Below are 25960 nucleotides of genomic sequence, written 5' to 3'. Positions count from 1 at the left end.
GTTTTGAGATTTATTCGGGCTTGAATTCAGGCTCCATTTGTCTTGTTTGGGCTTGACCTCAGATCAGATTTGATTCAGGTCAATAAAATATTTGAGTCTAGCCTCAAAAATAAATGGACTCTATATTTAAATCTAAACTCGGAATGAAATTATTCGGATCTAGCCCGCAGCCGGATCGGAAGTTGGTCCGGCCTGATGGGCCTAGGCCTGGTCTAAGCCCATCTGCGGCCCTACAAATAGGGTAATTCACGTTGGCTCGGTAGGGTTTCGGATCAGGCCTGGGTCCGAGTTCTACTTGGGCTTGAACCCCGGCTTTCTAAAATTTTCTAACGTAAATCCGCCCCCAAGCCCAAGAAATAAAATTCCGGCCCCGGCTCGGATAGCTGGCCGGCCCGGTCGATTCTTAATCAACCACCACCTTGTTCCCCTCGCTTTTACGCTACCCAGATTCTCCGGTTCCTCTCGATGCGATCGTCTTTTCCTCCAAAGGTACCTATTCTTCCCTTGACTCTCCTTGTTGGGATCGCTCCGAAGAACTTGCTCGATCTAGTTCCTTTACTCATTTGGTTATCCCTTGATTTCTTTCTTATTTGGAAATATTTTTAAATTTTTGTTGTTGAATCTTATCCATAGTTCCGAATTATCCCATATTTTTTTCCAATATTACTATGTTTTGCTTCATCTTGTTCAACTTGGTAACGCCTCTCGCTCTCATCTGACCTAGGGCACAAGAGGGGACTCGCTCTGTCTACCTCTCAGTCGCACGATCCTACTTCGCTCGATCTTGGCTAAGTGAGTCGAGTTCTTTTCCCTCTCTCTCTCTCTTCCTTTTTTTTTTTTTTCCTTTTTTTCTTTTATTCCTTGTTGCTATTCCTCAGGAATAAGATTGGTCGAAGTCTCTAAAATAGGCTGGGATTTTTATTTCTTTTCTTTTCTTTCCCCTCTCCTCCTTGTCTGTGAAAGACCTTTGAATGCTCTGATACCCTTTTTTTCTTTCTCGGAAACATGGCTGATTTCAGTTTTCTCAATTTCTTTTTGGTAATTTTTTGCTCTATTCAAAATAGTTGTTAGAAATATTCTGCTATGTTTTATACATTTTGATCTCTATTCTTGATTTTTTCGTTGTATCATGCTATAGAAAGAAGAAACATTGCTTTGCTTTCTTTTCATATATCTTCAATAGTATCAACAATTCTACTCTTACTACTGTTGTATACTAGTAGCATACTCTTGTTAACAATAACCTTTGGTAGTTGTATTCTATGAGTTTAGATCAAATAATAATTTTGTAATAGACTTTGAAGTATTATAAGTTAAGTCATATGTGAATTGTTACCCATGTATATTTGGGTTATCTGATGTGGATAATTTATTGTGGATGCAAGTTTTAGTCAATAATGGGGATATGAATATAAATTATTTGATGAATGCTGTAAAAAATATGTTGCCTGGGTGGTTGACTATTTGGCTGGTCTATTGCCAAGGCTATGGGAGGGTCCATCACTGAGACTTGCCTGAGCTATTTGACAACTATGCAATGTGAAGACAAGTATTTGGTTGTGATTCTAGAGTAGCCTTAAGTTGGGTTAGTTGTTGGTTGGTTTGGGGAACTTTGACAATTAGACTGCTTGCAAGTCTTGATAGCTGTACAGATTGTATATAACATGTTATCATACTATTTCAATAATTGGTCTTCCATAAACACGGTTGCAGGTTGCATAAGAAAGTCCGGGTTTATACTATAATTTGAATTTTTAGTATCTTACTTTCAATTCTTAGTTTTTTTTGCGAGATTTGCATGTACAGTTTAATCCTGAAGTTATGCTTCTTAATTATTCTGATTTGCTGCCTTCCTTTAGGAGGTCTGAAGAGTCAAGCACGTGGATCTAAGCAAAATGGTATGCAACATGGCCTTAACTTTCAAAATCAAACGTTTTAGTAGCATTTTTGTTTCTGATATATTTACTTGCTATCCTAGTTGAGCCCAAATTATTATCTTTTGCAGAATCTGAAATTTAAGCACTATCCATTACATCCAGGATCATTTGTTTGTTAAATGCTGTGCATTTTCCATCCTTTTAAATCTGTTGTTCTTTGTCCAAAGATGAGTGGGTTTGCATTTCTTACCCTGTGGGTAATGCCACATAATATGTTTTATTTGTTTCCATAATGATGCTGCCAATTCCTATATTTAGTAGCAACGTCATATTATGTAAAAAGAATCTGAAATTCTGATCCACCTTCTACAATTTTACCGTATGATCCTGATCTTCACAATGCTTGCATGTAAGTTGTAAACAACGTGCAAAACAGCATTATAGATGAACTTTCTAAAATTAAAACTTCATGAGATAATTTCATAAGGTGATTCTGTTATTTGCATTTAAGTCTCTTGATACCGGGCCTTTTAGAGAATGACTGGCAATGCAGCATTGGTGGATGTAAGGCCAAATACATTGTATGGTGACTGACCATAGGGTTGTTTAAAGTCTCTCTTAAATTGGATTGGAAGCAAACTTTAAGTCCTTAAAAGGCTTTTTATTTACAACATTACAACAATAAAATATGACACCCATATCAGTTACTTCAGGTATCTGTACCCTCTCACCTGGGCATCCTACAATAGCATAATAAATAAAACAGAAAGTCATCCAATGATAAATAAGAGGCTTACCTTTATTTCAATCTTACCCCTGAAAGCCCTATTGAAGAAACTAGACATGACAACTACTTCAGTTAGTGATGAATTGAGGTTACTAGATGATGTTGGGTTTTAGTTCTCCTAACGGGTTCATTGTGGCAGGACAAGACTCTCACATTCCTCAGTAGATGTCACATCATTGGTCTATTTATTGACTGAAGGGCTGCAGGGAGTGATCTTTATGCCTGTTCACAACCTGCTTTCATTTGCAAAGTATATTCTTCAACATGAATTGCATCACTTCTCGACTATGACATTATCTCACATGTGTCCTAAGAAGGAACTTCCAGAGGTCAAATTATAAGATAGTAAGATAGTATAATGATTTGTCCTATGCACCCAAGCTATTTTAATGTCTCTTGACTGTGTGTTTTCAACCATGCATCAGATTGCTAAGGTTACCTGTATCTTATTGTCACCACACACCATTGGAAATGATGACTGAGTGACCTACATTTATGCCTACCTGCAATTTACCCTTACAAAGTTTAGGTTGAAATCAAAAGTGGGTTGGAAGCACTTGAAGCTGATGAATAATCTTGAAGGGCTTAATATTTTATGCTATCTACATTGGATTTTATGCTATGAGGTGGGAAAGTGAAGAGGAGAAGTGTAAGAGGATGGTAAACAAGGTTTTCTATACCAATATAAGTTTACTACTTATGGTTAGCTTGAGAGAGCTTCAGTAACATTAGATCTGAAATTTTGAATGCTTAAATGCTTGAAAATCATTGAAGACCCAGTATAAATTGATGGGGAAGTCAGAGTATTTGTGTCAGAAAATAAAGGAGTAAACAATATAATAAAAGGATCGGCCTGTGAAAATTTGAAACTAAAAGGACACAGATGGGAATTTTGAAAGAGGAGAGATAGACATTGAGGGGAAAAGAGGGAAAGAAATGTGCATGCACAAATTTATCTTGCCACATGCTTGAGTCATAATAAAAGAGAATGCTGTTCTTCTTAATGCAGTTAACCCAGAATTTGAGATGCAGTCCCACATATGATAATAGTCTCATTTACTTTCTCTGTTCTGATACTGTTACCCAACTAGATGGCTTAGCCATGTTGGTAGGGCTATAATGAGGAAAACATTATGATATTCTACATGTTAGAAGAGGAAATTGTCTACCACAAGCTGCAAATACTACAATAGGAATTGTTGAATAAGATGTCTGTAACTGTATCAGGGGTGGCAAAGAAATTTTCTTAGGTAATATCTTGTTCTAAAGACAAGGATCACATTCTGATACTGAATGTGGGCAACCATGTTAACCTACCTGCCATTTCTACACTAAGGGCGTGTTTAGTTTGTGACCGGAATTAGAATCAGAATCAATCGGAATGGGAATCGGAATGGCCATATCCTGACATATTTGGTTCATGACCAAAATGGGAATGAAATTTGAATCCGAGGGGAGAGTAACGATTGGGTTTTGGGGGATTAGGACATTCCCATCCCCCCTTAAGAATTGGAATGGGAATGGGATTCCCCGCAACCAAATGGCTGGAATGGAAGTTACTTATTCCCATTCTCATTCCAAAGTTCAACTCCTCCCAATCAAAAAACATGCCCTAATATTGTTTCCTGCTTTTTTTACCCTTTGCTTAAGTAAGTAATTTATGATGCATGATTCCATCAAAAACATGTCATGAATAGAGGGTAAACAGTGTTCTTTGATAGTATAGAATTCAACAACATTGCCACTAGTAATGTCCATTAAATTTAGTGATTAGATTATCTATTTAGCAGACAAATTTTCTAGATGCTGGCTGCTGTTTGCATATCATTGCTATTGAGTACTAATTGTCCCCCTCTCCTTTTGTTTTTTGCTTAGTTTGTGCTTTGGTGCATTGGCTTGAGATGATTTTGGGATGAGAAGTTTATTTCCTTTTTCATTTATTATTCTTTTGCTAGCACATCTTCTTGATTGCTTAATTCTTCCAGTATATGTCTTTAACTCTATGATTTTTTTTTTTAATTCTAGTATCCATTTTTTGATGGATTTGGTTATCATGGAAATTCTTTCGAGCAGACATATCGCTGTTACCCTGCATCATTTATCGATAAGGTATTCTATTCTCACACTAAGACATGGTTCTCTTTATCGCACACTAACTAGACAATTCTAGAGATTATGCTTGCTAAGTTCCTTCCTTTTTCCCCTAATATTTTTAATGATATTCAGTTAATGCATTCTAATTGATTGTTAGGACCTATGTAATCTAGTTTGTCAAATAATTGACTAACATACGAGTATTGCCCATCTCATCCTGAACCCCACCTCATTAGGATGAGGGCCAAGCTTGTCAAAAGCAAAAAACGCCCTTAAGGCAATAGGACCCTGATATCTCTTGAGGAACTAGGCACCAAAGAGGTGCTTGCCTGAGGAAAGCAAGGCTCAAATTTATTAAAAACTCAATAAATGCATTAGAAATAAATAATTTATGTATATGAAAACATACCAGCATTATAAGCTTAGTTATTCAAGTTTGAACATCAAAAATCATAATAGTCTTGACCATTAACATGCCACTTCCCATTTCATGTTTTTAAACAAGAGTCAGCAAAAATAACCACTGGACATCCTTTAGCAGCTTCAAGATTCAAACATGATAGCAAAATACAACTCGCAAAACATATTCGATGTTTCTAAATAATACAGCACAAGAAAAATCATCGAACATTCTAAAGAATCCTTTTATTCAAAAATAGCTCTCAAATTAAAGCTAATGAAGCTCCAACAGGGATAGGAAGAATAGTGCCGGACATCATAGACGAACTTACTCAAATGCCTCTCACTTCATCCCAGGTGCTTGCCTAGGTATCGCCTTAGTAAAGTCCCCTTGCTTGGGGATTATTGAGGCACTCCTGGGCTTTCTCCCTTTGCCTGAGCGCGTAGGCAAGTGCTTGGAGTGCCTTCAACAAGACTAACGAGGGCCATTGCTACACAACTTTTCATGGATTTCTGTTAGTTACAGCTTTTACAAGGCTGACATTACTATATCTTTAGATGATGCCCATAATCCAGGTATCAGTGATCTAATTGGTGCCGATCAGATATTGAGGGATTTGGAAATTGATGGCAAGTTGATAGAGAAGTCACTAAGTCTTAGGGAAAGAATCAAAGTATGTGTTGGCCTCCTAAAAAACTACAAGCAACCTTTTTTGTTTTGCTGACCACATATTATGCAAGTCAAATCATAAGAGCTCTTGTTCTACCTGGTACCCCATAACTTTCTCTTTCCATCATTGAAGTCCAAACACACATCACTATTTGACTTTAGACATTCATTTTAGTGAATTTTATAGACCATATTCTTGGTTTCGGGAGTTCTTTTTTCTAAAGAATGATGATTTAGATTGGGATACATTGGGACTGACCTAAAACTGTTTGTATTTGTTTTTTAATTTATATCTGCCCATTTTTAAAGGAATTATTTTCTTTTTGGTAACTGTCATGCCTGACATTAAGCAGCTCACATAAAGCAGCGCAAGACACTAGCATGCAATGCATTAAAAAGTGGATAATGGGCGTTTAGCTATCAAGGGCTTTCATAGCAGATATCAAATAGTGAGTGCTATAGTGGCTGCTGTGTACCCAAAGCAAGCTGCTAAAACATATTAATATTTTTCTTGCTATGTATTGAAGGTTAATATTTTAATCTTTATTCAAAAATAATGCGAAAAATATTAAGTGCGAAACTATATAACATCATCCATCCAACATCATGATATTATGTCAAAATCCATAAAATGTAAAGGTCCACAATCTCATGAGAAATATTATCATCCATCAAACATGGTAATATCACTCATAAGATAAAAATGTCCATAATCACATAATATCGTCCATAGAATAAGGATGTCCACAATCACAAAGCATCAACAATAGAAGAAAGTTGTCGGTAATCATATAACATACTAAGAAAAAGCATCATCATCCATAAATAAGACTCCATTAGAGTCTAAACAAAAAAATAACAAATTGATGATTGACTATCTTAATGATCAATCATTATCTACTGCTTATATTGGTCCGTCATTTGAGCATTAGAACTAAAGGTGTTCAAATCATCTATTTGGAAATTGGTTAGCCTGTTATGGAATAGATCACCTGCTTTAAACCCTTAGCATAGCTGCCATTACCAAGGTTCTCGGAGCCAGAATCGGGACTCGTGTCAGCTGGCCGGTGGTACGAGCCAGTACGGATCCGTATTGGACTAGACCGGCAGAAACCGACAGGACAGAGAAGGGCCTAGAGGGAGAAAAGAAAGAAAGGAAGAGAGGGGGGAGAAGGAGAGAGAGAGGGAGAGGAAGAGAGGGCCTCTGACAGCCGTCGGAGTTCTTTCCGAGCTCAGGACAAGTGGAGGGAAGGAGAGAGAGGGAGAGACTCATCGGATCATCAGAGGTCGTTGGATGTCTCCAGATGGATGCCAACGCCGATGCAACTTCTTCGATGGCTAGTGAGTGAGCGTCGAGGGCGGCTGACGTCGAGCGCATCGAGGATGGCCTTTGTGCTCCTCTCATGCGGAACAAGGGTTCGCCCCTATTCCATGTTTTTTTTTTCTTTTAAACAGGCGAAATCGGCAGATGATATGCCGACTCCATATTATTTAAAAAAAAAAATTCGGGAAGTTGGCAAGTGGGTTGCTGACTTCATGTGTTAAAATCAAAAAAAGAATCTAAAACCGGAGCGAACCCTTGTTTTGAAAACAAAGGGGGTGGAGCCGCGGCGGCCCTCCTTTGGCTTGGCCACTCTCAGGCCCATCAGTGTGGGCTCACCAGCCACTGGGGATCTCGCGACGGAGGCATCGTCCGTCCGGAGGCCCGATAAGGACATCCCACTCTCTCCTTCCCTCCCTCCACGCGTACTGACCTGGGCAAGACGTCAGATGGCCGTCGGAGGCCCTTTCTTCATCTCTCTCTCCTTCTCCCCTCCTCTCTCTCTTCCTCTCTTTCTTTTTTGTCCCTCCGAGAACCAATTTGGATGTTGGAACCATTCCGATTCTCCGTCGGTCCGGCTCGGTATGGGGTGTACTAGGCGGTTTGGTATGATTTTGAAAATCTTGGTTACTGCAGTAGATTTTAGCCTGATATATTGGCCGCTTCATACCCCAGCATGATATATGCTGCTATGATACTTAGCAAATGAGGTTTCAGGTTGAAATTGCTATCGCAGTCAAAGCAACAGATTTTTAAAAGAATAATGGTATGCTAGATCAATTTCATTTGGGGGGTCGATTTGTTGAGTTTCAAAAACTCATATTCATATATAGTTATGAAGTAGACAAGTCTGTATATGCTTAAGCGCATTGAGGCTTCAATATAGTCAATGTAAAATCAACCACAGGCTTTCTAAAATGGCGATCCACGTTGTTAATGATCTACAACATCAAAGGTATGCAACTTGACTCAACTAAACCTCAATTCCAAACTAGTTGGATTCGGCTACATGAATCAGTTCCCTCCATTTTGCTCGATCTAGGGCCATACTTTTTGAAAAATGTTGAGATTTCAAGTCCTTACTAGTTTATCTCATATGATTTTCATTTTACCTCTATCCCTCTTTCCTTTTATATGTATCAAATCACTTCTTCGTTTTGGTGTATCTCTTGGCCCATGGACCGTCATACCGTTCTGTGTAGCCTGATATGGTTCATTCTGTATCGAACCGGATAGGAACCAATACGAAGCTTAAGTTCAGATCAGTGCAAACCCTGTATCGTCTTGTACCAAGGGTACATCCCATATCAAGGTGTGCTGAGGCATGTATCGATCCATAATGAGGCATACTGGGATAAAGGTAGAAATATAGGTAGAAATATGGTTAAAGAGTTGTTTTGATATAAAGTGTGTATTATATAGTACTGACTGTATCGTACCGAATTGATAAGATATTGGTTTGGTACCTAATATCGAGATTGCGAACCTTATCTCGATCTATATTGTACGTGTCTAAACTATCTAAGTTGTCCGTTCAGTTTGTCTCAATTAGCACTATCTCCACCTTTTTATGAATGATGTTATTTCTTATTCTATTCTATATTACAACATCTCTGTCTCAACATTCTCATTTCTATCATAGTCATCTTATGCACATGTTGTTTTCTAGCAATTCAACATTCTATACCATAAAGCATAGCAAGTCATATGACTGTCCTATGAAATTTTTTCTTTAACTTAGTAGGTATCAAATGATCGCACAATTCTTTTTTCTATTTTATTCAATCCATTTTAATTTTGTGGATAACATCCTCTTCAATCTTCCTTATGAATAAGTGATCTTAAATACTGAAAATGATCCCTCTTAGAAACTTCATAATTGTTTAAAGATATCTAAAAATTTATATATTTTGGATATCATTTATGTAAGCATCTAGTGGCTAAAAAATTGCTTATTTTCAATGCCTTGTGGATTTTTAATGATGGTTCATGTACCTACCAATCCAACATAATGGTATTGTTTTAGGAAGAGTTTATGTGATAATTGAGTGGAGTGTCTATGTGCATTTAAAGAATTAGACTTCTTTATAAAGAACGAGGGACTATGGAGGATTTATGATCAACAACTATGGGTTTGATAACAAATTGAAGAGGTGGAACTCATCATCCATTGTATTGTAGTTGATTGGTTACTTGGTTAAAAATTCAAGCAGACTGTACTATCTTGAAATAATGATTACTAATTTCCATGTGTGAAATCTGTAGTTAAATGAATTCCCTCTTTTATCTTCTTTTATCCCTCTCTGCAACCACCATTGCTCATCACCATCGTGTTGTTAGATCTACACCTATTATCTTCACTGTCACCACCGACCACTAACTTGCTCACCGATCATCATCATTGCCATTCACCTCTGCAGTTTTCTTCTTATTATTTTCCCTCCTTTCCTTTTAAACCAGCTAGCCTTCTCTCTTAGCCTACCTCTAGCCACAAAAAACTTCTATACTCATCCACCAACCATCATTGTCAACAGCTGGCCTCTCCAATCTCTTCCTCTTTGATGCCAACGTTGTGTAGGCCTATCTCATGTTTGGCATTACCTTTTGTTAACTTAAATTAGATCGACCTATGGGTGGCCCAATGCCTACTCAAACAAGACCTCCTTATAAAAGGTTAAGATAGACTATATAGCAAGTAGTAGATGTGCTAGTAAAGGAGTGTAAAAGAAGGCTTTTTAGCAATCCAAAACACGTTAGAGTGCGACCACATAGGAGGTTGCTAAAGTGTAAAGCACATGAGTTGAGATGCAAAGATCTTTGAGGATGCACGGTGATGAAAAGGAGAGATAATCACATGATGCACTATTGAAGCTAATAAGTCAATAAGATAATGTGACCTTATTGCCTTTAGCTATAATTGTGCTGAAAGAAATGATATAAGGTTCAGCTGGTGACCAAGTGTCACATTATGATGGAAGGTCCAACTATGGCCACAAGGCTCAAATAATTTGAACGGCTTGGAGAGTCACTAAAATGGTGATGCGGCTACAATTAAGGTTGGTTTTTTATGGACCAGAGGAGGTCATTAATGGCCATTAGTTTCATCATTCAAATCTGTCTCATCATTGAGATAATGTTGGCCCTTATCATGCTGTCCATCACTAACACTTGAGATGATTGCAATAACCATCATGTTTGACAGCCCAATGTTGGTCATTGTTCTGGAGTTCTTTGATCCTCGGACTGGAGTTTCTAGGGGTTATAAATAATTGAAGTCCATGGTTTAGCCAGTTTGCATTTTGTCCTTTTATGATGGAGTTGTATGTGCCTAGGAATAGATGATGCGGATGCCAAATTAACAACATATGTGTGCCACAATATTCCATTTTTTTCAAAGTTTGGAGTCTTGAAGATCCTGGGTTTATCAACAAGATATCAGTGCCCATGATATTCCATTCCTTTCCAAGTTTGGAGTCCTAAAGATCCTGGATTTATTGAGTCAACGACTAATCAATTGAGGTCGAAGTGCATAATAACAACCATTAACTTAATAAGCCAAGTGATAATGGGCTGGCTGGGCCTATAATAAGAGGGGTTGGTGAGCTACAAGAGAGGTGGTTATGCATTATAATCCATGAGAAAAATCAAGTATGTATGTATACATACATGCATTACATACATACATTACATACATACATGCATTACATACATACATACATACATATATATATATATATATATACATACATATATATGTATACATGCATACATATACATACAAATGTATATATGTATATAGATATATGTACATATATCTATACATACATGTATATAACATATATGTATACATATATACATACATATGTATGTATGTATGTATGTTTCCCAGGTTTGTCTGGCTTATTTCTATCCTCTCCAATCTTCCCTTTTTTTCACTTCTTTGTTTCTCTTCTCTATCTCTTCTTGACATCATCTTACTTCTGTTGGAGAACTGTGATTCTTTCAGCTTTCATTCTTGACTATTTGTGGTTTATAATCTACCATGCATGCATTTATAAATCGTTTTTCTTTTATATAATTGAAAATTTTATCTTAATTTACTGTTGTTATGTTATAATTTTTCTCAAGCCTACTATTATGTTGCTAAAACTGTGTTCCCTATTTGTTGAATTTTTGGTCATAAGACTACTTTAGGCCCTTCAATTGAGCCCAAAAAACTTTAGAAGCTTATGTTATCATCTCCCTCATTTACAAACTCTTAGGCAGATCTTTTTAACCTTTAATTTGCCTATAAGCTCAAATCTTTTTCATTGTTGTCCACTTCTCAGGTTTTGGATAATGAGCAACCAAATCACTCCAAACCCTCATCTAGTCCTTCCCAAGTTTTCTAATGCATAGCCTGCACTTCCTAAGGTGGTCCTCCATCAAATGGCGACTATGATAGTAGAGAACAGCGAACTATGAAGGCTGACAGCACAAAGCTGCAAATAGAATAAGTTGGTTCTGAAAAGTCAATTGGCACAAATAGAGCAAAGATAGCCATCAAAATCACCATAGGAAATGATACTAAACTTTGCATAGGAAATGCTATTGCAAGATAGGCCACCAACGAAAGCTAAGCATGGTAAAGACAATGGTTAGGTCTCAAAGCAGCAGTGTTACCCAGACATGGCTATTTCTGGGTTTTTTGCCTTATTCCCACTGGAACAGGACATGGCACAGCAAAATATGCCATTATACGTGGAGGACATGACTACACTGGACTCTCACACCTTTCAATTGCACGGTGGACATGCTTGCAGTAGACTATCTTAATCTACTATCTTGCCCATCCTCATCCATCCCAGTTAGATGAGATCCTTATTCCACCCACCTCCTTTTCTCTTTCTCAGAGAATACGAGGATTAAAAAAATTAAAAGAAGTTCTAAGCTGGCAAGATCCCTCTCAATCCTGATTCCATTGTCTTCCTAGTCCAACATTATGCCAAACAAATAAAATAGGAAAAAAAGAGGTGTAAGCTTAGAGTGCATGGCTTTCTTCGAGCTTGTCTCGCTGCTTCCAAGCCATCATCCATTCCTTTTCATCCTCTCTCTCTCTCTCTCTCTCACACACACACACACTCACTCACCCAATTGAGGGAAGGGAGGGGATGGGGCAGGGTCTCTCACATTGGTTGGGCCACTGGAAATGCCCTTGTTAGCTTAGGGCTATTATAAGTCTCTAAATATTCTGACTACGTCTTTTCTTTGTGGCCTCTGAAGCGTGAGGACCAAGAGAAGGGCAATTCACATGGGTTGAGACATTCATGGAGCGGCACATCTCTGCTGTATCAGACAAGTAATTAAATGAGCTGAGCTAGCATGCAATGGTGCTATATAGCATGTTTAAAACCCATTTAATGTTTCCCAAAGCTGAAATTTTAATATGGCTGCCAGATTTCATTAAAAATCTTATTCGTTTTTTTCAAGTAGAATTTAAATGCACAAAATATTAACCTTGAACTATATATGTATTATATGTATGACTGTATATATATCCGTATGTATATACACACACACACATACATACATATGGTATATGTATATATACACATAATATATTAATATAAATATATGTATGAATGAATGTATGTATCAACATGTCTTATTATTGAGATTGCCATGTCAGGTTCTATGGGCACTTGATCACTTCACACCTGTTCCCCTATCCAGGTAACATTGCAAATCAGTCAATAAAGAACAGAGGCAAGCCGACAATCATTATAAGATTTTGGTTTGAAACAAAGAAATATATCAGTCAATACTTATTTTTTTTATTGTCTGAAAAAATATTGGCTTTAAACCTAATTAAGGAGTCATTTTGACTTTTAATCTAAATGCATATCTTCATATATTATGCTTAAATGAACAAGTTTTTCCCAAAACAACTGCTAGTGAACCCTAATATAAATGGGTCCATTTCTTTCTATCACTATTTCACATATAACACATCTAATTTTCACATATCTAAGCAATTTTTCCCCATTTTGCAGGCAATGGTTAAATTCAACCCATTTTAGACATTTTATAATCAACATTCTTTTCAGGAAAAATACCTAAAAAATGAAACTTAAAACTTGCTTGTTGAATGCAATGTTGCTGGAATGAAATTGGATCAGCAGGTCAAAGCAGGGTCAACTAAAACCACTCACTACTCTACTCTGGCCCCATAATAAACTGTACATTGTTGGAACCATTCATATTAGATGGTTCTTCTTGCTGGGTAAACCATCTTACATTTGGGGAAATTCAAGAACAAAGCATAGGAGTGACCTTATTGGTTTTAAAAAGTGGTTTGGAATAGAGAATTTCAGAATACTGTTGATGGAAGATCCAAACACAAGCATTTAGATGAAACAAAACTCTACCACTGGAGTAATAAATGCCATTATGAAAAATGGTAGAAATTGATGAATAAGAAACTTGCTGATCATTTTATCATATTTGACCATGCAAACTGTCCGTTTCAACCAGGCGGAAACAGATTGAACAACTTTGCATATCTGGTATGGTTTTGTAAACATTAGTTTAATTACGTATAATGATCATCATTGCAACTTTGGCCTTGAAAAATGGATCTGGTATGCCTTGCATGAGGCTAACCATACTCTATCGAGATACAAGCTAGATAACTTGTATGCCCAACCAATTTGTTGTCAGAGTCTTATTGGTTTAGTATATATCCAATTAAGTTCACAACTTACCTCTAGATATAATACTCGATGATGGTGTTATATCTTGCATTTTTCCAAACCATCTAACACTTCTTTGCCACCAGACTTCCAAAATTAATTTCTAAATAATTTGGTACATGTGATGATGACAATGAAAAATAGTGAGTTTCTAAATGAAATGCTTGTTGGATATCTATCTTGGTATGCCACATCTTCTCTGGTGATAATCTTGGTTGAACATTCTCACGAGTCATGAGTTTATTAGAATGTGATAAATTTGGTACAAAAAGGTTTATTATGATCAAGTGTTTAGTCACGTCTTTTTGCCCATTGCTTATGCATTCTCAGTCTGTCTACATTTTCATACAGAGAATTGGAAGTTCCCTAAGTTTTATCCACTGTATCCCTCCAATTTCCTACAATCAACCATGCAGAACAAACTTTATTTTATTTCCATTCTTTTGCCAATTAACGTGAGCTCTGCTAATAAAACATATAAAGATTGAGAACAAGCCTCATCCCGCTGGCTAAACACATCGTGTACTTTACTAATGTCAAGCTCGTCCATAGACATTCTACAATCTTCACTGCCATGAAATGTCTAATTGTTCCTTTTCTTAGGCTTTCTTTAAGCATACTTCCCATGCACAAGTTTATAGTCCCTGCCACCTGTAAAGCCTCACCAGTAAAAGTTTATGAGCTCTATAAACTGGCAATAAGAAACACAGACATTCACGCGAAGAGATGGGAAAGGTCCCCAGAGTTTGTAAGTCATTAAAAAGGTATTAGAGCATCTAATATTGAGAAAGGTTGTGTTCCTTCCAATCCAGTGAAAATAGTAATATTCATTTTGAGACATATTACAGTCTGCTTAAATATTTAGAAGTACTCATTCTATTGCAAGAGCAAAGATCCTTTTCAAGATAAAAAAAAAAAAAATCCCAAAACGAGATTGATAATTACACCTATTCACTAATGTTGACATTATTGCATTAGTCTGTATGTCTTCATCAAAGGAAAGATAATGAGTAGTTTGTACATACAGATCTAGGACTAGGCTTAGGTTGGGCAAAGGGTGGCTGAAACTTGACTTGAGATTGTTTCAAACCTTGTGACTATCAGTTGGTCTGGCATCTAAATGAGGCATGCACTAATCCTTACTGAGCTGCGCTGTGCCACTTTCTAGCTCTATAAGGACTAAGGAGGGCTATGGTGAAGGGTTGACTGGATGATTGTGTGTAGATTATCTTTTAAATTTGATGCACTCCCGTTAGGGCCGTCTGGTTGTTGGATTCTACTAAAATAGGTTCACAAAGCCTAAAATGAGTGATTCTTTTTGGCAATATTTGTTTGGTGGCGTTTCATGGGACCTGTTCTGTAACAACAAACAGGTCATCAAAATTGGAAGATAAGTTTTATCCATAGAGCAGTCTCTCCCTGTTTTTCTAAGACTTGTTTTAGAAAATGTCAGCTATTATGATTATCCACTCCTCCTTTTTTTTTTTAACAAAAAAAACACAAAAACAATCAAATAGCCCCTTGTTCTCTCTCACTTTAGACTTGCTTAAAGAAGATAAAAGGATGAAGACAACTATCTACTGTAAAAATGCATGTGTAATTAGTCTCACATGGAGCTACAAGGAGAGACTCATAGGTTGCCGGCTCAGTCCCCACCTTGAGACATTGCATTTTATATAAGGGATTTGCATTCCCGATGTTTAATAAATGCAACAATCATTTGCATTTGTTGGATTGAAGTCTCCAAAATTATAAAACTTTTGTGTGCACAATAATTTTCACAAGTTGGTGCTCCACTCATGCTACAGACTAATGACACTGCTCTTCTGGAAGTCATTAGGTTGTGGTTTCTTGTATATTCAAATTTCACTTTATGGAGTCAGCTTTTGAAGTATCATGGCTAAATGTAGAAGTTTTACCGAATGTGTTTCCAATTGATTTTGAGGGAACATGACATTTATTTTGTGAAAGCTGATATTTGGATTTTGGAGCTGCAATATTTGTCATAATTGTAGTTTCTTTGTCTGTGCAGCCGCAGCTGGAAAGTGGTGATAAAAGTATGCCTTCTATGAGTCTTATTTATTGGTATCATCATTGGACTTCCTTTTTTACTCCCTTAACCTTGATGACTGAGCATGTTTTGTGTTTTTACAGTTATAATGCCTCCTTCTGCCCTTGATCGTCTTGGTGAGTCGAGCCTATGTTTATGTTTAATCTTTCTTTGCGGATATTATTCCTGATATTCTTCCATAATAAATACTTGTGATTATGTTTAGTAAGATGTTCTGGTTTCCTTTTTTTTGGGTGGACAATTCATGTGCTCTACCTGTGAACATATCCTGCTTCTGTTTTACCATGCAGCATCTTTGCACATTGATTATCCGATGTTATTTGAATTGCGGAATTCTGCCACCGAGCGAGTTTCACATTGTGGTGTGCTGGAATTCATTGCAGAAGAAGGCATGATCTACATGCCATATTGGGTAAGTCTCGTCAAGAATATATTGTTACTAATTTGCACCCCCCCCCTTTTTTTTTACTTGATTCTATTTTATCTGTGAATAGGGCCTTATTGCTTTGTTTTATTGCTTTTTTTTAAGATGATGCAAAATTTACTTTTGCAAGAGGGAGATACTGTGCGCGTCAAAAATGCCACCCTCCCTAAGGGAACGTATGTCAAGCTGCAGCCTCACACAAAAGACTTTTTAGATATCTCAAATCCCAAAGCCATGTTAGTAACTTTTTGATATTGTTTTTATACTTGTTCCCACACCCCTTGTTTCCGTCCCCATGTCATTTTTAATGAATTTATTGCATTAAAAATATTGATTTCTAATATTACTCATTGTTTGTAAGGATACTAACATATTCTTTGCGTAACATTTGCAGCTTGGAAACAACGCTAAGGAACTTCTCCTGCTTAACCACTGGTGACAGCATCATGGTAGCATATAATAATAAGAAATACTACATAGACATTGTCGAAACAAAGCCCTCCTCTGCAATCAGTATCATTGAAACAGACTGTGAAGTCGATTTTGCTCCTCCACTTGACTATAAAGAGCCTGAACGACCACAACCTTCTATTCCTACAAGCAAAGCACCAGTTCCAGGTTCTCATTTTGGCTATTGTTTCTATTTTTTCAAAAAATCTTCATATTTGAAGCCATGGTTTGCTGTGAATGTAATGCACTGGAGCATTTTTTACATTTCTACTTTATCTGTAGAAAAGATGACATATTTTAAACTCTTTGGCTGAAGGATTATACTTATAAACACATCTAATTTTTCATCTTGCTAGATCAAGACCTACATGTTGTATTATCATCATCTTTACTATATAAAAATATGAATTTTGAAATTTGGGAATGTTCCTTCCAGATTCCATCTGTCATTTTTTGATCCCAAAAATATTCTTTTCCTTTTCTAGATGCCTACAAAATCCCAGTTATAAACAAATAAGGAAACAAAATTAAAACCCCGATTTTAGACGAATAAAGAAATTTTACCTAGTTGCAATTATCGCAATAAACAGTTAAGAAATCATAACAAAAGGGTCCTAACAAAAAAATGTGGTAGAAAACAACTAAGAGAAAATCGAAAATACCAACTATAAACAAGTACGAAAATGTAATGAAATATTTCCCTTTTGGTGAGACCATACTACAAAAGTCCTTTCTCTTTGTTAATCTCTCACCGCCATTTCTGTTGGAATAAATAAATAAAATAAATAACTTAAAATTGTGTTGGAAGTAAATAGAGAAAATACCAATAAAAATTTATGAGAGAACATATTAGCAAAAAAAAAAAGGAAATACCAGCTTAGATGTATAAGGAAATATTTACTTACTATATTTGTGAGAGTAGATAAATATAGAAAAAGAACAAAAAAATGTAAATATATAGGGAAAAATCTAATTATTGGTTTAGTTTTATTTTTAATAATTCATATGCTATAACTTAAATAGTTATGTTATATTTTTCTAAAACGTGCATTGCATGTGCTCAGGTGCTAGTTAAGATAAAAGGAAAGTCTGGAGTTGCAAAAGGAAAGAGAATGCATGACTTTTTTTTTTTGGTACATAGAGAACCCATGACTTGAAAAAAAATAAAATGAGACTATAACTTGTGACTCTAAAATCCTTGAGCAACAAGCTGGGAAGTCCGAAACTTTGGGAAGGAGTAGTAGGTGAACCATCCTTTCCATCTTCTAGAACCAATTCAAACTAGAGAGATTCTAGAAATGTGTCAGCTAGGCGGTTGTCTTAAATATGCCATGCAGGAATTTAACACCCTAAACAATCTTCATGTAGGGGTGCTACAAAACAAACCATACATGAGAGACTCCCACAGTTGTTTGTTGTTGATGTGAAGACTGGTTTAACCTTAAGATGAGTTATGTATGAAGACTATAAAACATACCAAGTGCAAAGAAAAAAATGAATATTGTGGTTCACTAATTTTGCAAGGTGAAGCATTCATTTGCGAGCAAATGATTGATAAATCCAAGGACTTTCATAAATAAATTATATAGGGAGCAACAATATTCTCATAAAGTTGTAGTTTTCCTCAATTTCCCATGCTTGTGAAAATGTAAAGTTGCCTTCTCATCGATGTAAAACTTCCTTTTAGTGATGCATGGATGATTATCTCAAGTGGTTTTTGAGTAGTTTACCCCCGCTGCTATGAGGAACATAGGGACAGACCTTGCATTTTTACATATGAATCAGGATTTGCATCTTTTTTCTTTTCCCTTGTCTGATTTACCTACACCGATAAGCTAGACTTTTCAAGCTTATAGTTAACTGGCAATATTTGACTTTATTTTTAAGATATTGGTTGTGAAACACAATCTTGGACAATGAAGAATATTTTTTGCTTGAAAAGTTTGATAGAAGTGACGTAGTACTCCTTTATTTTTTAGTTTGTTTTATTCTTTAAATGATGCTTATGGAAAGAATGGGGAAAAGGATTAAATGAGTGAAAAAATTACATCGTAGTGGGTTAATGCAGCTTTTAGCTTGGATATCTACCTTTGAGGAGAACTTTTATCAATGCATGCACAAACCTCAGCTTCATGGAAGGATTTAAAATCACTTTTCTGAAATGAGGAAAGAAACAAAGCTATTATTTTCATATTCTTACAATGTCTCCTTTCAGAAGAATATCAGATTCTACCTATTAACACGCATCCATCAGAAGAGGAGGCAAAAAATAAACTTTCTTTTGAGTCCACTATGTCACCACTTACAATAAACCCCTAAGAGCCAGGACTGGCTTCCTCTGTAAGATACCTTCTCGACAAAATGCTTTTATTTGATTGAATCTTGAACATTTATAAAAAGAATGTATCCCTTAAGAATGAACTTGCATCAGAATTACATTACAACTTGCCTACGAAGTTTCCATAGACTTTGTAGATCTCATGGTTATCACAAGGAGAAATGGTGGTGTGAGAACTATCAGTATTACCTGGTGACAATATTTGGTATTATTATCTCGTACCACTTAGACACCAGGTTGCTCCAGCACACTAGAAAGCTCAAATATGTACCATTGCACATGATTAGATTTTTGGTTCAATAGTATGAGTAATACACATTATGTGGAAACTCTTTTTTTTTTTTTTTTCTTTTTTTGATATGTATACAGTAAGGTTGCTCGGACACTTTATAAACACTATATGCCCATCCTTAAATTCAGCTATGGTGAGATCATTCCATACCATCACTTGGCACTTATAGCATGCAGTGTCCAATGACAGTCATCTATACCATACTATACCAAAGGAGTTTTAAATTTTGGAATATTCCTTTTGATTTTTGTCTTTCAAATATTTTAATAGAAGTGCCCTTCAATTAATTACACCTTAAATTTAAAAAAAGAAAACGGTAAAATGGTATCAAATCTCCAAATCTCTTGTCATACTGTCCTAGAAAGGAAGCAAATCATTAAATATCCATTCAATAGGACCTCTTTGTTCCCATTCAAATGCAAATTAGATTTTGAATCTTATCATCCTAGACTTTAAGCCCTTAGTAGTAGGCTGCAAATGGATTGGGATTTGTGTTACCCTAAAATCTGGTCCAAACTGCAACCTAATAAGATCTGAATCTCTTGGGGTAAGATCTAAATCAAACAATCCGTGTGGAATGTTGGGTCCCGGGTCTACATCTTTATTGGGGTTAGACTTAGATATTCCATGTATGGACCCAACATAAACCCAATTCCCCAATGTACATGCACAGACATAAATATCGATATATTTATGCTAGGCTACCATAGCAAGGGGAGTCAAATATGTCAGTCAGTCCAATAACTTAGCACATTTAGTATGCCATCTGTCAACATACTGTTCTTTTATGAATTTGAGTTGGATGGCATGGCATTGCTATGAGTTACAAAGGTATTTCATCTTGTTTGTTATCCCATGTTATCAACTAGTTGAGTTATAATGAAAAATTCTCAGATGCATTTATCTGAGATTGTTTGGTTATAAGTTGCATTACACACATTCATTTTTGGTACCTAAACAAGAGTTGAGTCAGTGTTTGCTTAACTACTATTTTACTTAAGATATAATTCAAACTCCCTACAAAATGTCTGTTATTTGTTGTCAACTGTTCTTCTGTCTCATGTTTGATCATGTGAGGAAGCAACATGTCAAATAAAAAGAAAAAGGAAAGAAAAAAAAGAAAGAATTGCTCTTTCTTGGACTCTATTGAGAATACCTACTCCTTACTCAAATCCTTAGAAAGTTAGCAACTCAGCTGATCTACTCTCTCTCTCTTAAAATATTTAGATTTCAAAAATGGAAAAAAGAACTTAAGGAGATCTGGGAAAACATGGTATGTTGTTTGGCTCCATACCGATGCATGCTGGGCATTTCCATACCATATTGGTACCAAAAGTGGTACATGGTATAGGGAGCATACCGAGTATCAATATGCTGAATCGACCCCTGTACTAACTGTACCAACATTATACTAAAATGTGACCTATTTGGGTCCAATGCCGATATTGCAAACCAGGGGAAAAAAAGCGAACTACATAAATGCCATCGATGTTTCCCAAAATTCCATTTATATATAATCTTTTAGGATTTGAGACTAAAAAGGAGTGAAGATTAATAATTTATGTATTTTCTCCTTTAATACGAATACAATAAGAATCTCACACAAATTGAGATGGAAAATCAGAACTACTATTTCTAATTGAGATTTGAGGTTGTAACCAAGAGAAGGAAAATTAGGATGAGCACGACTTCCCAATAAGCAAACACATCATACCTTGTGTTTCTCTCTTTCACATTCTTTAATCAAAGCTATCCATCCTTCTCCCTTCGTGTAACTCAGACATTCAACAGACTTCACAAGTGGTCATGTGAGAAAAATTCTGCATGATAGAAATAGTTAAAATGTGTCAAGCATCTAATATATTGTGCTCTTTTAGAAGCCTGTCTCTCTAACTTAAAAAGGAAAGCTAGATCTTGATGGATTCTTTCTAAGAATCCTGAATTTTCTTCTTTGAAGGGAGAAACATGTTTTTTCAGGAGTGAGATGAATAGATCAATTCTATCTGCATTGACTCTTGTACTTTCTGAGGTACAGGATTTTCAACTCTCATCTCACTAAAAAATCAAAAGAAAATGCCATTCTCAACTTCCAACTCATATACCTAAAAAGAAGAAAAAAATAAGCATCTTGAGAGGCAAAAATTGAAAGGGAGAAAAATGAACTGAAAATGAAAGGCATGCAATGATCAGACTCTCGGAGCAGCAAGGCTTGTAATTCCCAACTCATAAATCCTCTAAAAAATTTGTATCTCGATAAGGTTTCCGTTTCTCTCTTAAAAAACTGGACTCTCGTTGGTATAAAATAAATCTTGAGTGAGATAAACAGATCATAACCATCCATGCTTTTAAGGTTTTCTCTATGTGTTTTCATGTGCATGGCACATGCTAGAGCACAGTTGATTCTAAAGAAAAATCCCGACCTCCCTCTTTATTCTCTCAATGAATTGGTGATGGATTTCTCCATCTTTACATATTGAAAGAGAGACTCACCCTGAGATTTATTTAACCTGAACCTGACTCTAATTCGCCCCCAAGAATATGGAGTTGTGTTTGGATTTGGATAAACCCAATCTAACCCATTGTCACCAGTGGTTCCAATAAATAAAATGGGGAACCCAGTTTGACACATCTCAATTTAGAAGATGGTTGGATTGGATAACATGTTGGATTCAAATTTAAGTGGGTTGCATCTAGATTAGGCAAACCGTTGATCCAACTCAATGCATTAATAATAATGTTTACCAATCAGACCATCAGCCATAAGCTGAAGGTGAGGATTAGACGCCGATAAGATGGATATTTATATAAAATAATTAGCATGAAATTTGCTATTCTCATTACTAAGTTCTATGCTTGCTTATCTTTTATGTACTTTGCCATTTTATTCCTTTTCTAGGTTTTCTGTTTTTATATGTTAAGTGTATATTGCCATTTTACTTTTTTTGCATATTTTCTTTATGAATATTTTTCCTCCCATGTGCATTGCACATGCCACTTTGCTAGTCTAACATCACCACGATGGTCTTAATTTTTTCGAGTTTTGGGGTAACCACTGATTCTATCATAATGTACAGACAGTCACACAGGCATGACGAGTCAGGCTTTATGGAGGTTGACATGTCATACTCTCTTGGACAATCTCAAAGTTTATTTTAATCTATTTGGGTAATTATTGTATGTGGATGCTTGTGTGAGTTGGTGGTTGATGCGTCAGTGGATGTGGATATTGATGTAAGACAGTCTGTGGAAGGGGAACTTCTAGGGTTTAAAATAGCACTTAACGCTTGAAATGTTGGAAAGTTCAATTGAGACATGAGTTTTATTTACAGTTGAACTATGAATATTGGAGTTTCAAAGCAAAATTGATGGTAAAAGTGGTGTTGAATCTTAAGACTATGAAGGGTTTAACTCGGGAAGAATGTGTTTTGAGGTGCTTGGCATACGTTTAATGATTTGCTGACCATGCTGTTGAAATCTGGTTTTCCTGTATTAACTGAACTAAGAAGGTGAACTTTCTATAGGAAAGAGGAATCAATTGACTAGAATCGGGCCTAGGGTTCAGAACTTAGGGTTCAACTGGTGGATTAATATCTTAAGAAAAATAAGTAAAGAATTTGAAGGAGCTTTTCAACAACTGATTGGTGTAAAAGGGTTAAAACTAGATGGAAGGCCAGTTGTGGATCAATAGATTTAAGTTTGAAGATTACTAGTTGAAGAGGAGAGGGAAACAAAACCAGATCTGAAAAAGAAGGGGGAAACAAAACCAGATCTGAAAAAGAAAAGAATGGAGAAACACTAAATGAAAATGAAGAAAGTAACAAAGAATAAGAGTGAGGAAAGATAATATAGAAGTGACTTTAGGGCCTAAGAATCACACAAAGGGTTTGAAGATCTCACTTCTCCTTTGGAGAATCACAGCACAAGGGAACAAGAAGGTGCATTGTAGATTATCGTTCCTTATTAACCAGCCATCTAACTGATTACATAGAACTTTATTTATAACAAAAAAAGATGTTTTAACAATTTTTCTTTCTCTCATTACTAAGCCTTATGAGGAATGGTTATTGTTATGTTGCAGCATGAAGAGTTCCATAGCAGAAATCAGATACATGAAATTGTCAAAAGATTTAAGATCTTTTAATCTGAACTACTGTGTCAAGTTAACCCACTGAAAACTAAAAATAAACCAGAAATAAAAGAAAATACACTAAATTGATAACTAAATTTAAATATAATTGATTCCCGTTATCCCACAGCTATTAGATACATTATCCTCACCTATGTTATGTGCAGCACCACTCACTGATATTTTAAACCAAGCTGTTGTGATATATCGAGGAGTTGAAGATGCATGTGAAATTGTCATGTTGAGTCTTGCATTTATTGTGATTGATTCTAGTGGAGTAATGGATTTATCATTCTGTTACAGGACACATTTCTTTCAGACCAGCATTAGTCAATTATCTTTTATGACAAACAACTGTATTTTAGCTCACTCATTATATTTAAGGCTGGCTCAGATAATGGAAACCCAAGGCCTGAAGGCCCAGTCCAAATAAATACTGGCCAGTGGGCCTTCCATTTCCTGCCCTAATAGAGAGTTGATTTACTACTTTCCATGTATTTTCAATTATGATACTATTGGTTATTTTAGTTGATGTGGTTGAATGGGACATGTTGTCTAGCTTGCTGACTGACAGTCTCACTTGTCTTGAGAATATGGTCTGCAGTGACTGGTAAGTTCCATCTGCGTATCTGGAACAACCTTTCTCTGCATGCTGCACTGCTATTTAATACCTATGATTCATATTCTGTGCAGATCAGTCAAATTGATGCATGACATAGTGATGCTCCAGGCCTGTTTGGATGCTTGGATTTCCCATCCATGTTATATCTGACAATGGGTGTCACCTTGTTAGAGATAGAAAGAAAAAAGGAACTTACAAGGTTGAGGTCACTGATCACTCATGTTCAGATTTTTTTTTTTTTTGATATCAAAATCTACTGAAGGGATGATTTTCATTATCTCGGAAAAAAAAAAAAATCAGGATTGGGTGATCAGCAGACCTATTTCCTTATGTTCTGGTAATGCTGGAAATTGCTGATTTGAATCCTTGTTGTCAGGCAATTTTCTTAGTGTTACTTTTATGTCCTTTTCTTGTAGAACAGATATTTTCATTGTGGTTCAGCTTGCATGTTTAACTGGAAAAGTTAGAGTAACAGGAGTTTGCCTTTTTTCATGCTAAAATGCAACTGGCCTTTCCCGTCTGAAATGGGATTTATCTTGAAAAATTCAGTTGAAGATGCTCAAGCTGAAGCTGAAGTTGAACCAAAATTCACCCCATTTACTGGCATTGGGAGACGATTGGATGGAAAACCTTTAAAGCATCAAGCTCCAACTGTTTCTTCCTCAGCAAAGGGACAACAGTCTGAAACGACCAATGGTGTGAAGAAAACAGCATCCACTTCCGAGAGCAGTTCCTCCCGTCAGACTAAGGGAAAGCTTGTCTTTGGTTCAAATGCAAATCGTGCTTCAAAAGAAGCACAGGTGTGCGACATTTTCATATGAATGTACCAATGTGGATCTAACTTTCTGCTCCTGTTTCTAAGATATATATAGCTTCAAATCTCTCATCTTTCCTACCATGGAATCATAACATAATTATATTGACCATGTGGAGGCATGGACATGCCAAGTCGATCCTTAAAACCAATTTGCTTTTATAATGAATTTGAATGGACCTCTTTGTTGATAGTTTTAGAGCTCTTGTATCAATCTCCTATTAAACATAGTGTATGTTTTCTTATCTTTGTAGGTCTTGAAACAAACAAAGGAAGAGCCAGCAAAGAAAGAAGAGCCGAAGTTCCAGGCATTTACTGGGAAGAAATACTCATTGAAGGGTTAAATAACAAGATTGTTGTTGTGTTCTCATGTTTCATATAACTTATATGCTTCAAAGTATTTTAACTGTTTTCTGGTTTGTTACTCTAACTGATAAGGAAATATTACAACTTTAGACTTTCTTAAATTTGTTAATGTAGATTTTTATCTACTAAATGCCAATAGTTCACTTCTCGGCCCTGGTGTATGGTGGAGTACCAGAGTGTTTTACATAAGTTGAGAACTATGAAATAAAGTGTCTTTACTCCCATATGAAGTTGGAAGAGACTAATAATGTGCTAATAGTCTAACAGCACCCTCCTGCTGGAAAAATGACCCTACTCCCACTAAGCTACCATCATGTCATTAGCTTTGTACATGTCCTTTTGTAGATCCCTTTTTTCACCCTTCAAACTTAAAATTCATATTTGTCTATGCATAGCTATAATATGATATGTTTCTGCTGTTAACTTTAATGCACTTTGCACTGCATAAAGCTTGTACTTGAAGAAGAATGGTTCACTTTGAAGACAAGATCAAACTATTTCTTCCAACACAAGGTGCTTGTCTAATCTGTTGTATTTTTACCTTCCAACATGAATTAACACCTTAACTAGTTGCCATG

At 36.1% G+C, this 25960-nt stretch overlaps 1 protein-coding gene across 2 annotated transcripts; it reads left to right on the top strand.

The window, feature by feature from the left end:
* Positions 1-382: 382 nt before the first annotated feature.
* On the top strand, positions 383-25530 carry LOC105059367 (uncharacterized). 2 transcript variants are annotated; one of them, XM_010942641.3, is made up of 11 exons: positions 383-489; positions 725-792; positions 1860-1898; positions 4690-4773; positions 15912-15936; positions 16034-16066; positions 16241-16362; positions 16480-16610; positions 16769-16992; positions 24752-25002; positions 25271-25530. In XM_010942641.3, exons 3-11 carry the CDS (start codon positions 1896-1898, stop codon positions 25358-25360), a joined length of 963 nt encoding a protein of 320 aa, XP_010940943.1. In that variant the 5' UTR covers positions 383-489; positions 725-792; positions 1860-1895; the 3' UTR covers positions 25361-25530. The 2 variants fall into 2 exon arrangements, with proteins under 2 accessions (XP_010940943.1, XP_010940944.1); XM_010942642.3 differs by having other exon boundaries at positions 483-566.
* The last annotated feature ends 430 nt before the right edge of the window (positions 25531-25960 follow it).

Source organism: Elaeis guineensis, chromosome 16 (assembly GCF_000442705.2).
Source record: "Elaeis guineensis isolate ETL-2024a chromosome 16, EG11, whole genome shotgun sequence".
Classification (NCBI taxonomy): domain Eukaryota; kingdom Viridiplantae; phylum Streptophyta; class Magnoliopsida; order Arecales; family Arecaceae; genus Elaeis; species Elaeis guineensis.
The sequence above is the reverse complement of the archived record's forward strand: the minus strand, read 5'-3'. Positions and strand labels throughout refer to the sequence as shown.

Coding starts and splice junctions, on each gene's coding strand:
- LOC105059367 (XM_010942641.3), top strand. Junction 16,067..16,240: donor TTCTGCCCTTGATCGTCTTG/GTGAGTCGAGCC, acceptor TTTACCATGCAG/CATCTTTGCACATTGATTAT. Junction 16,993..24,751: donor AAGCAAAGCACCAGTTCCAG/GTTCTCATTTTG, acceptor TGAAAAATTCAG/TTGAAGATGCTCAAGCTGAA.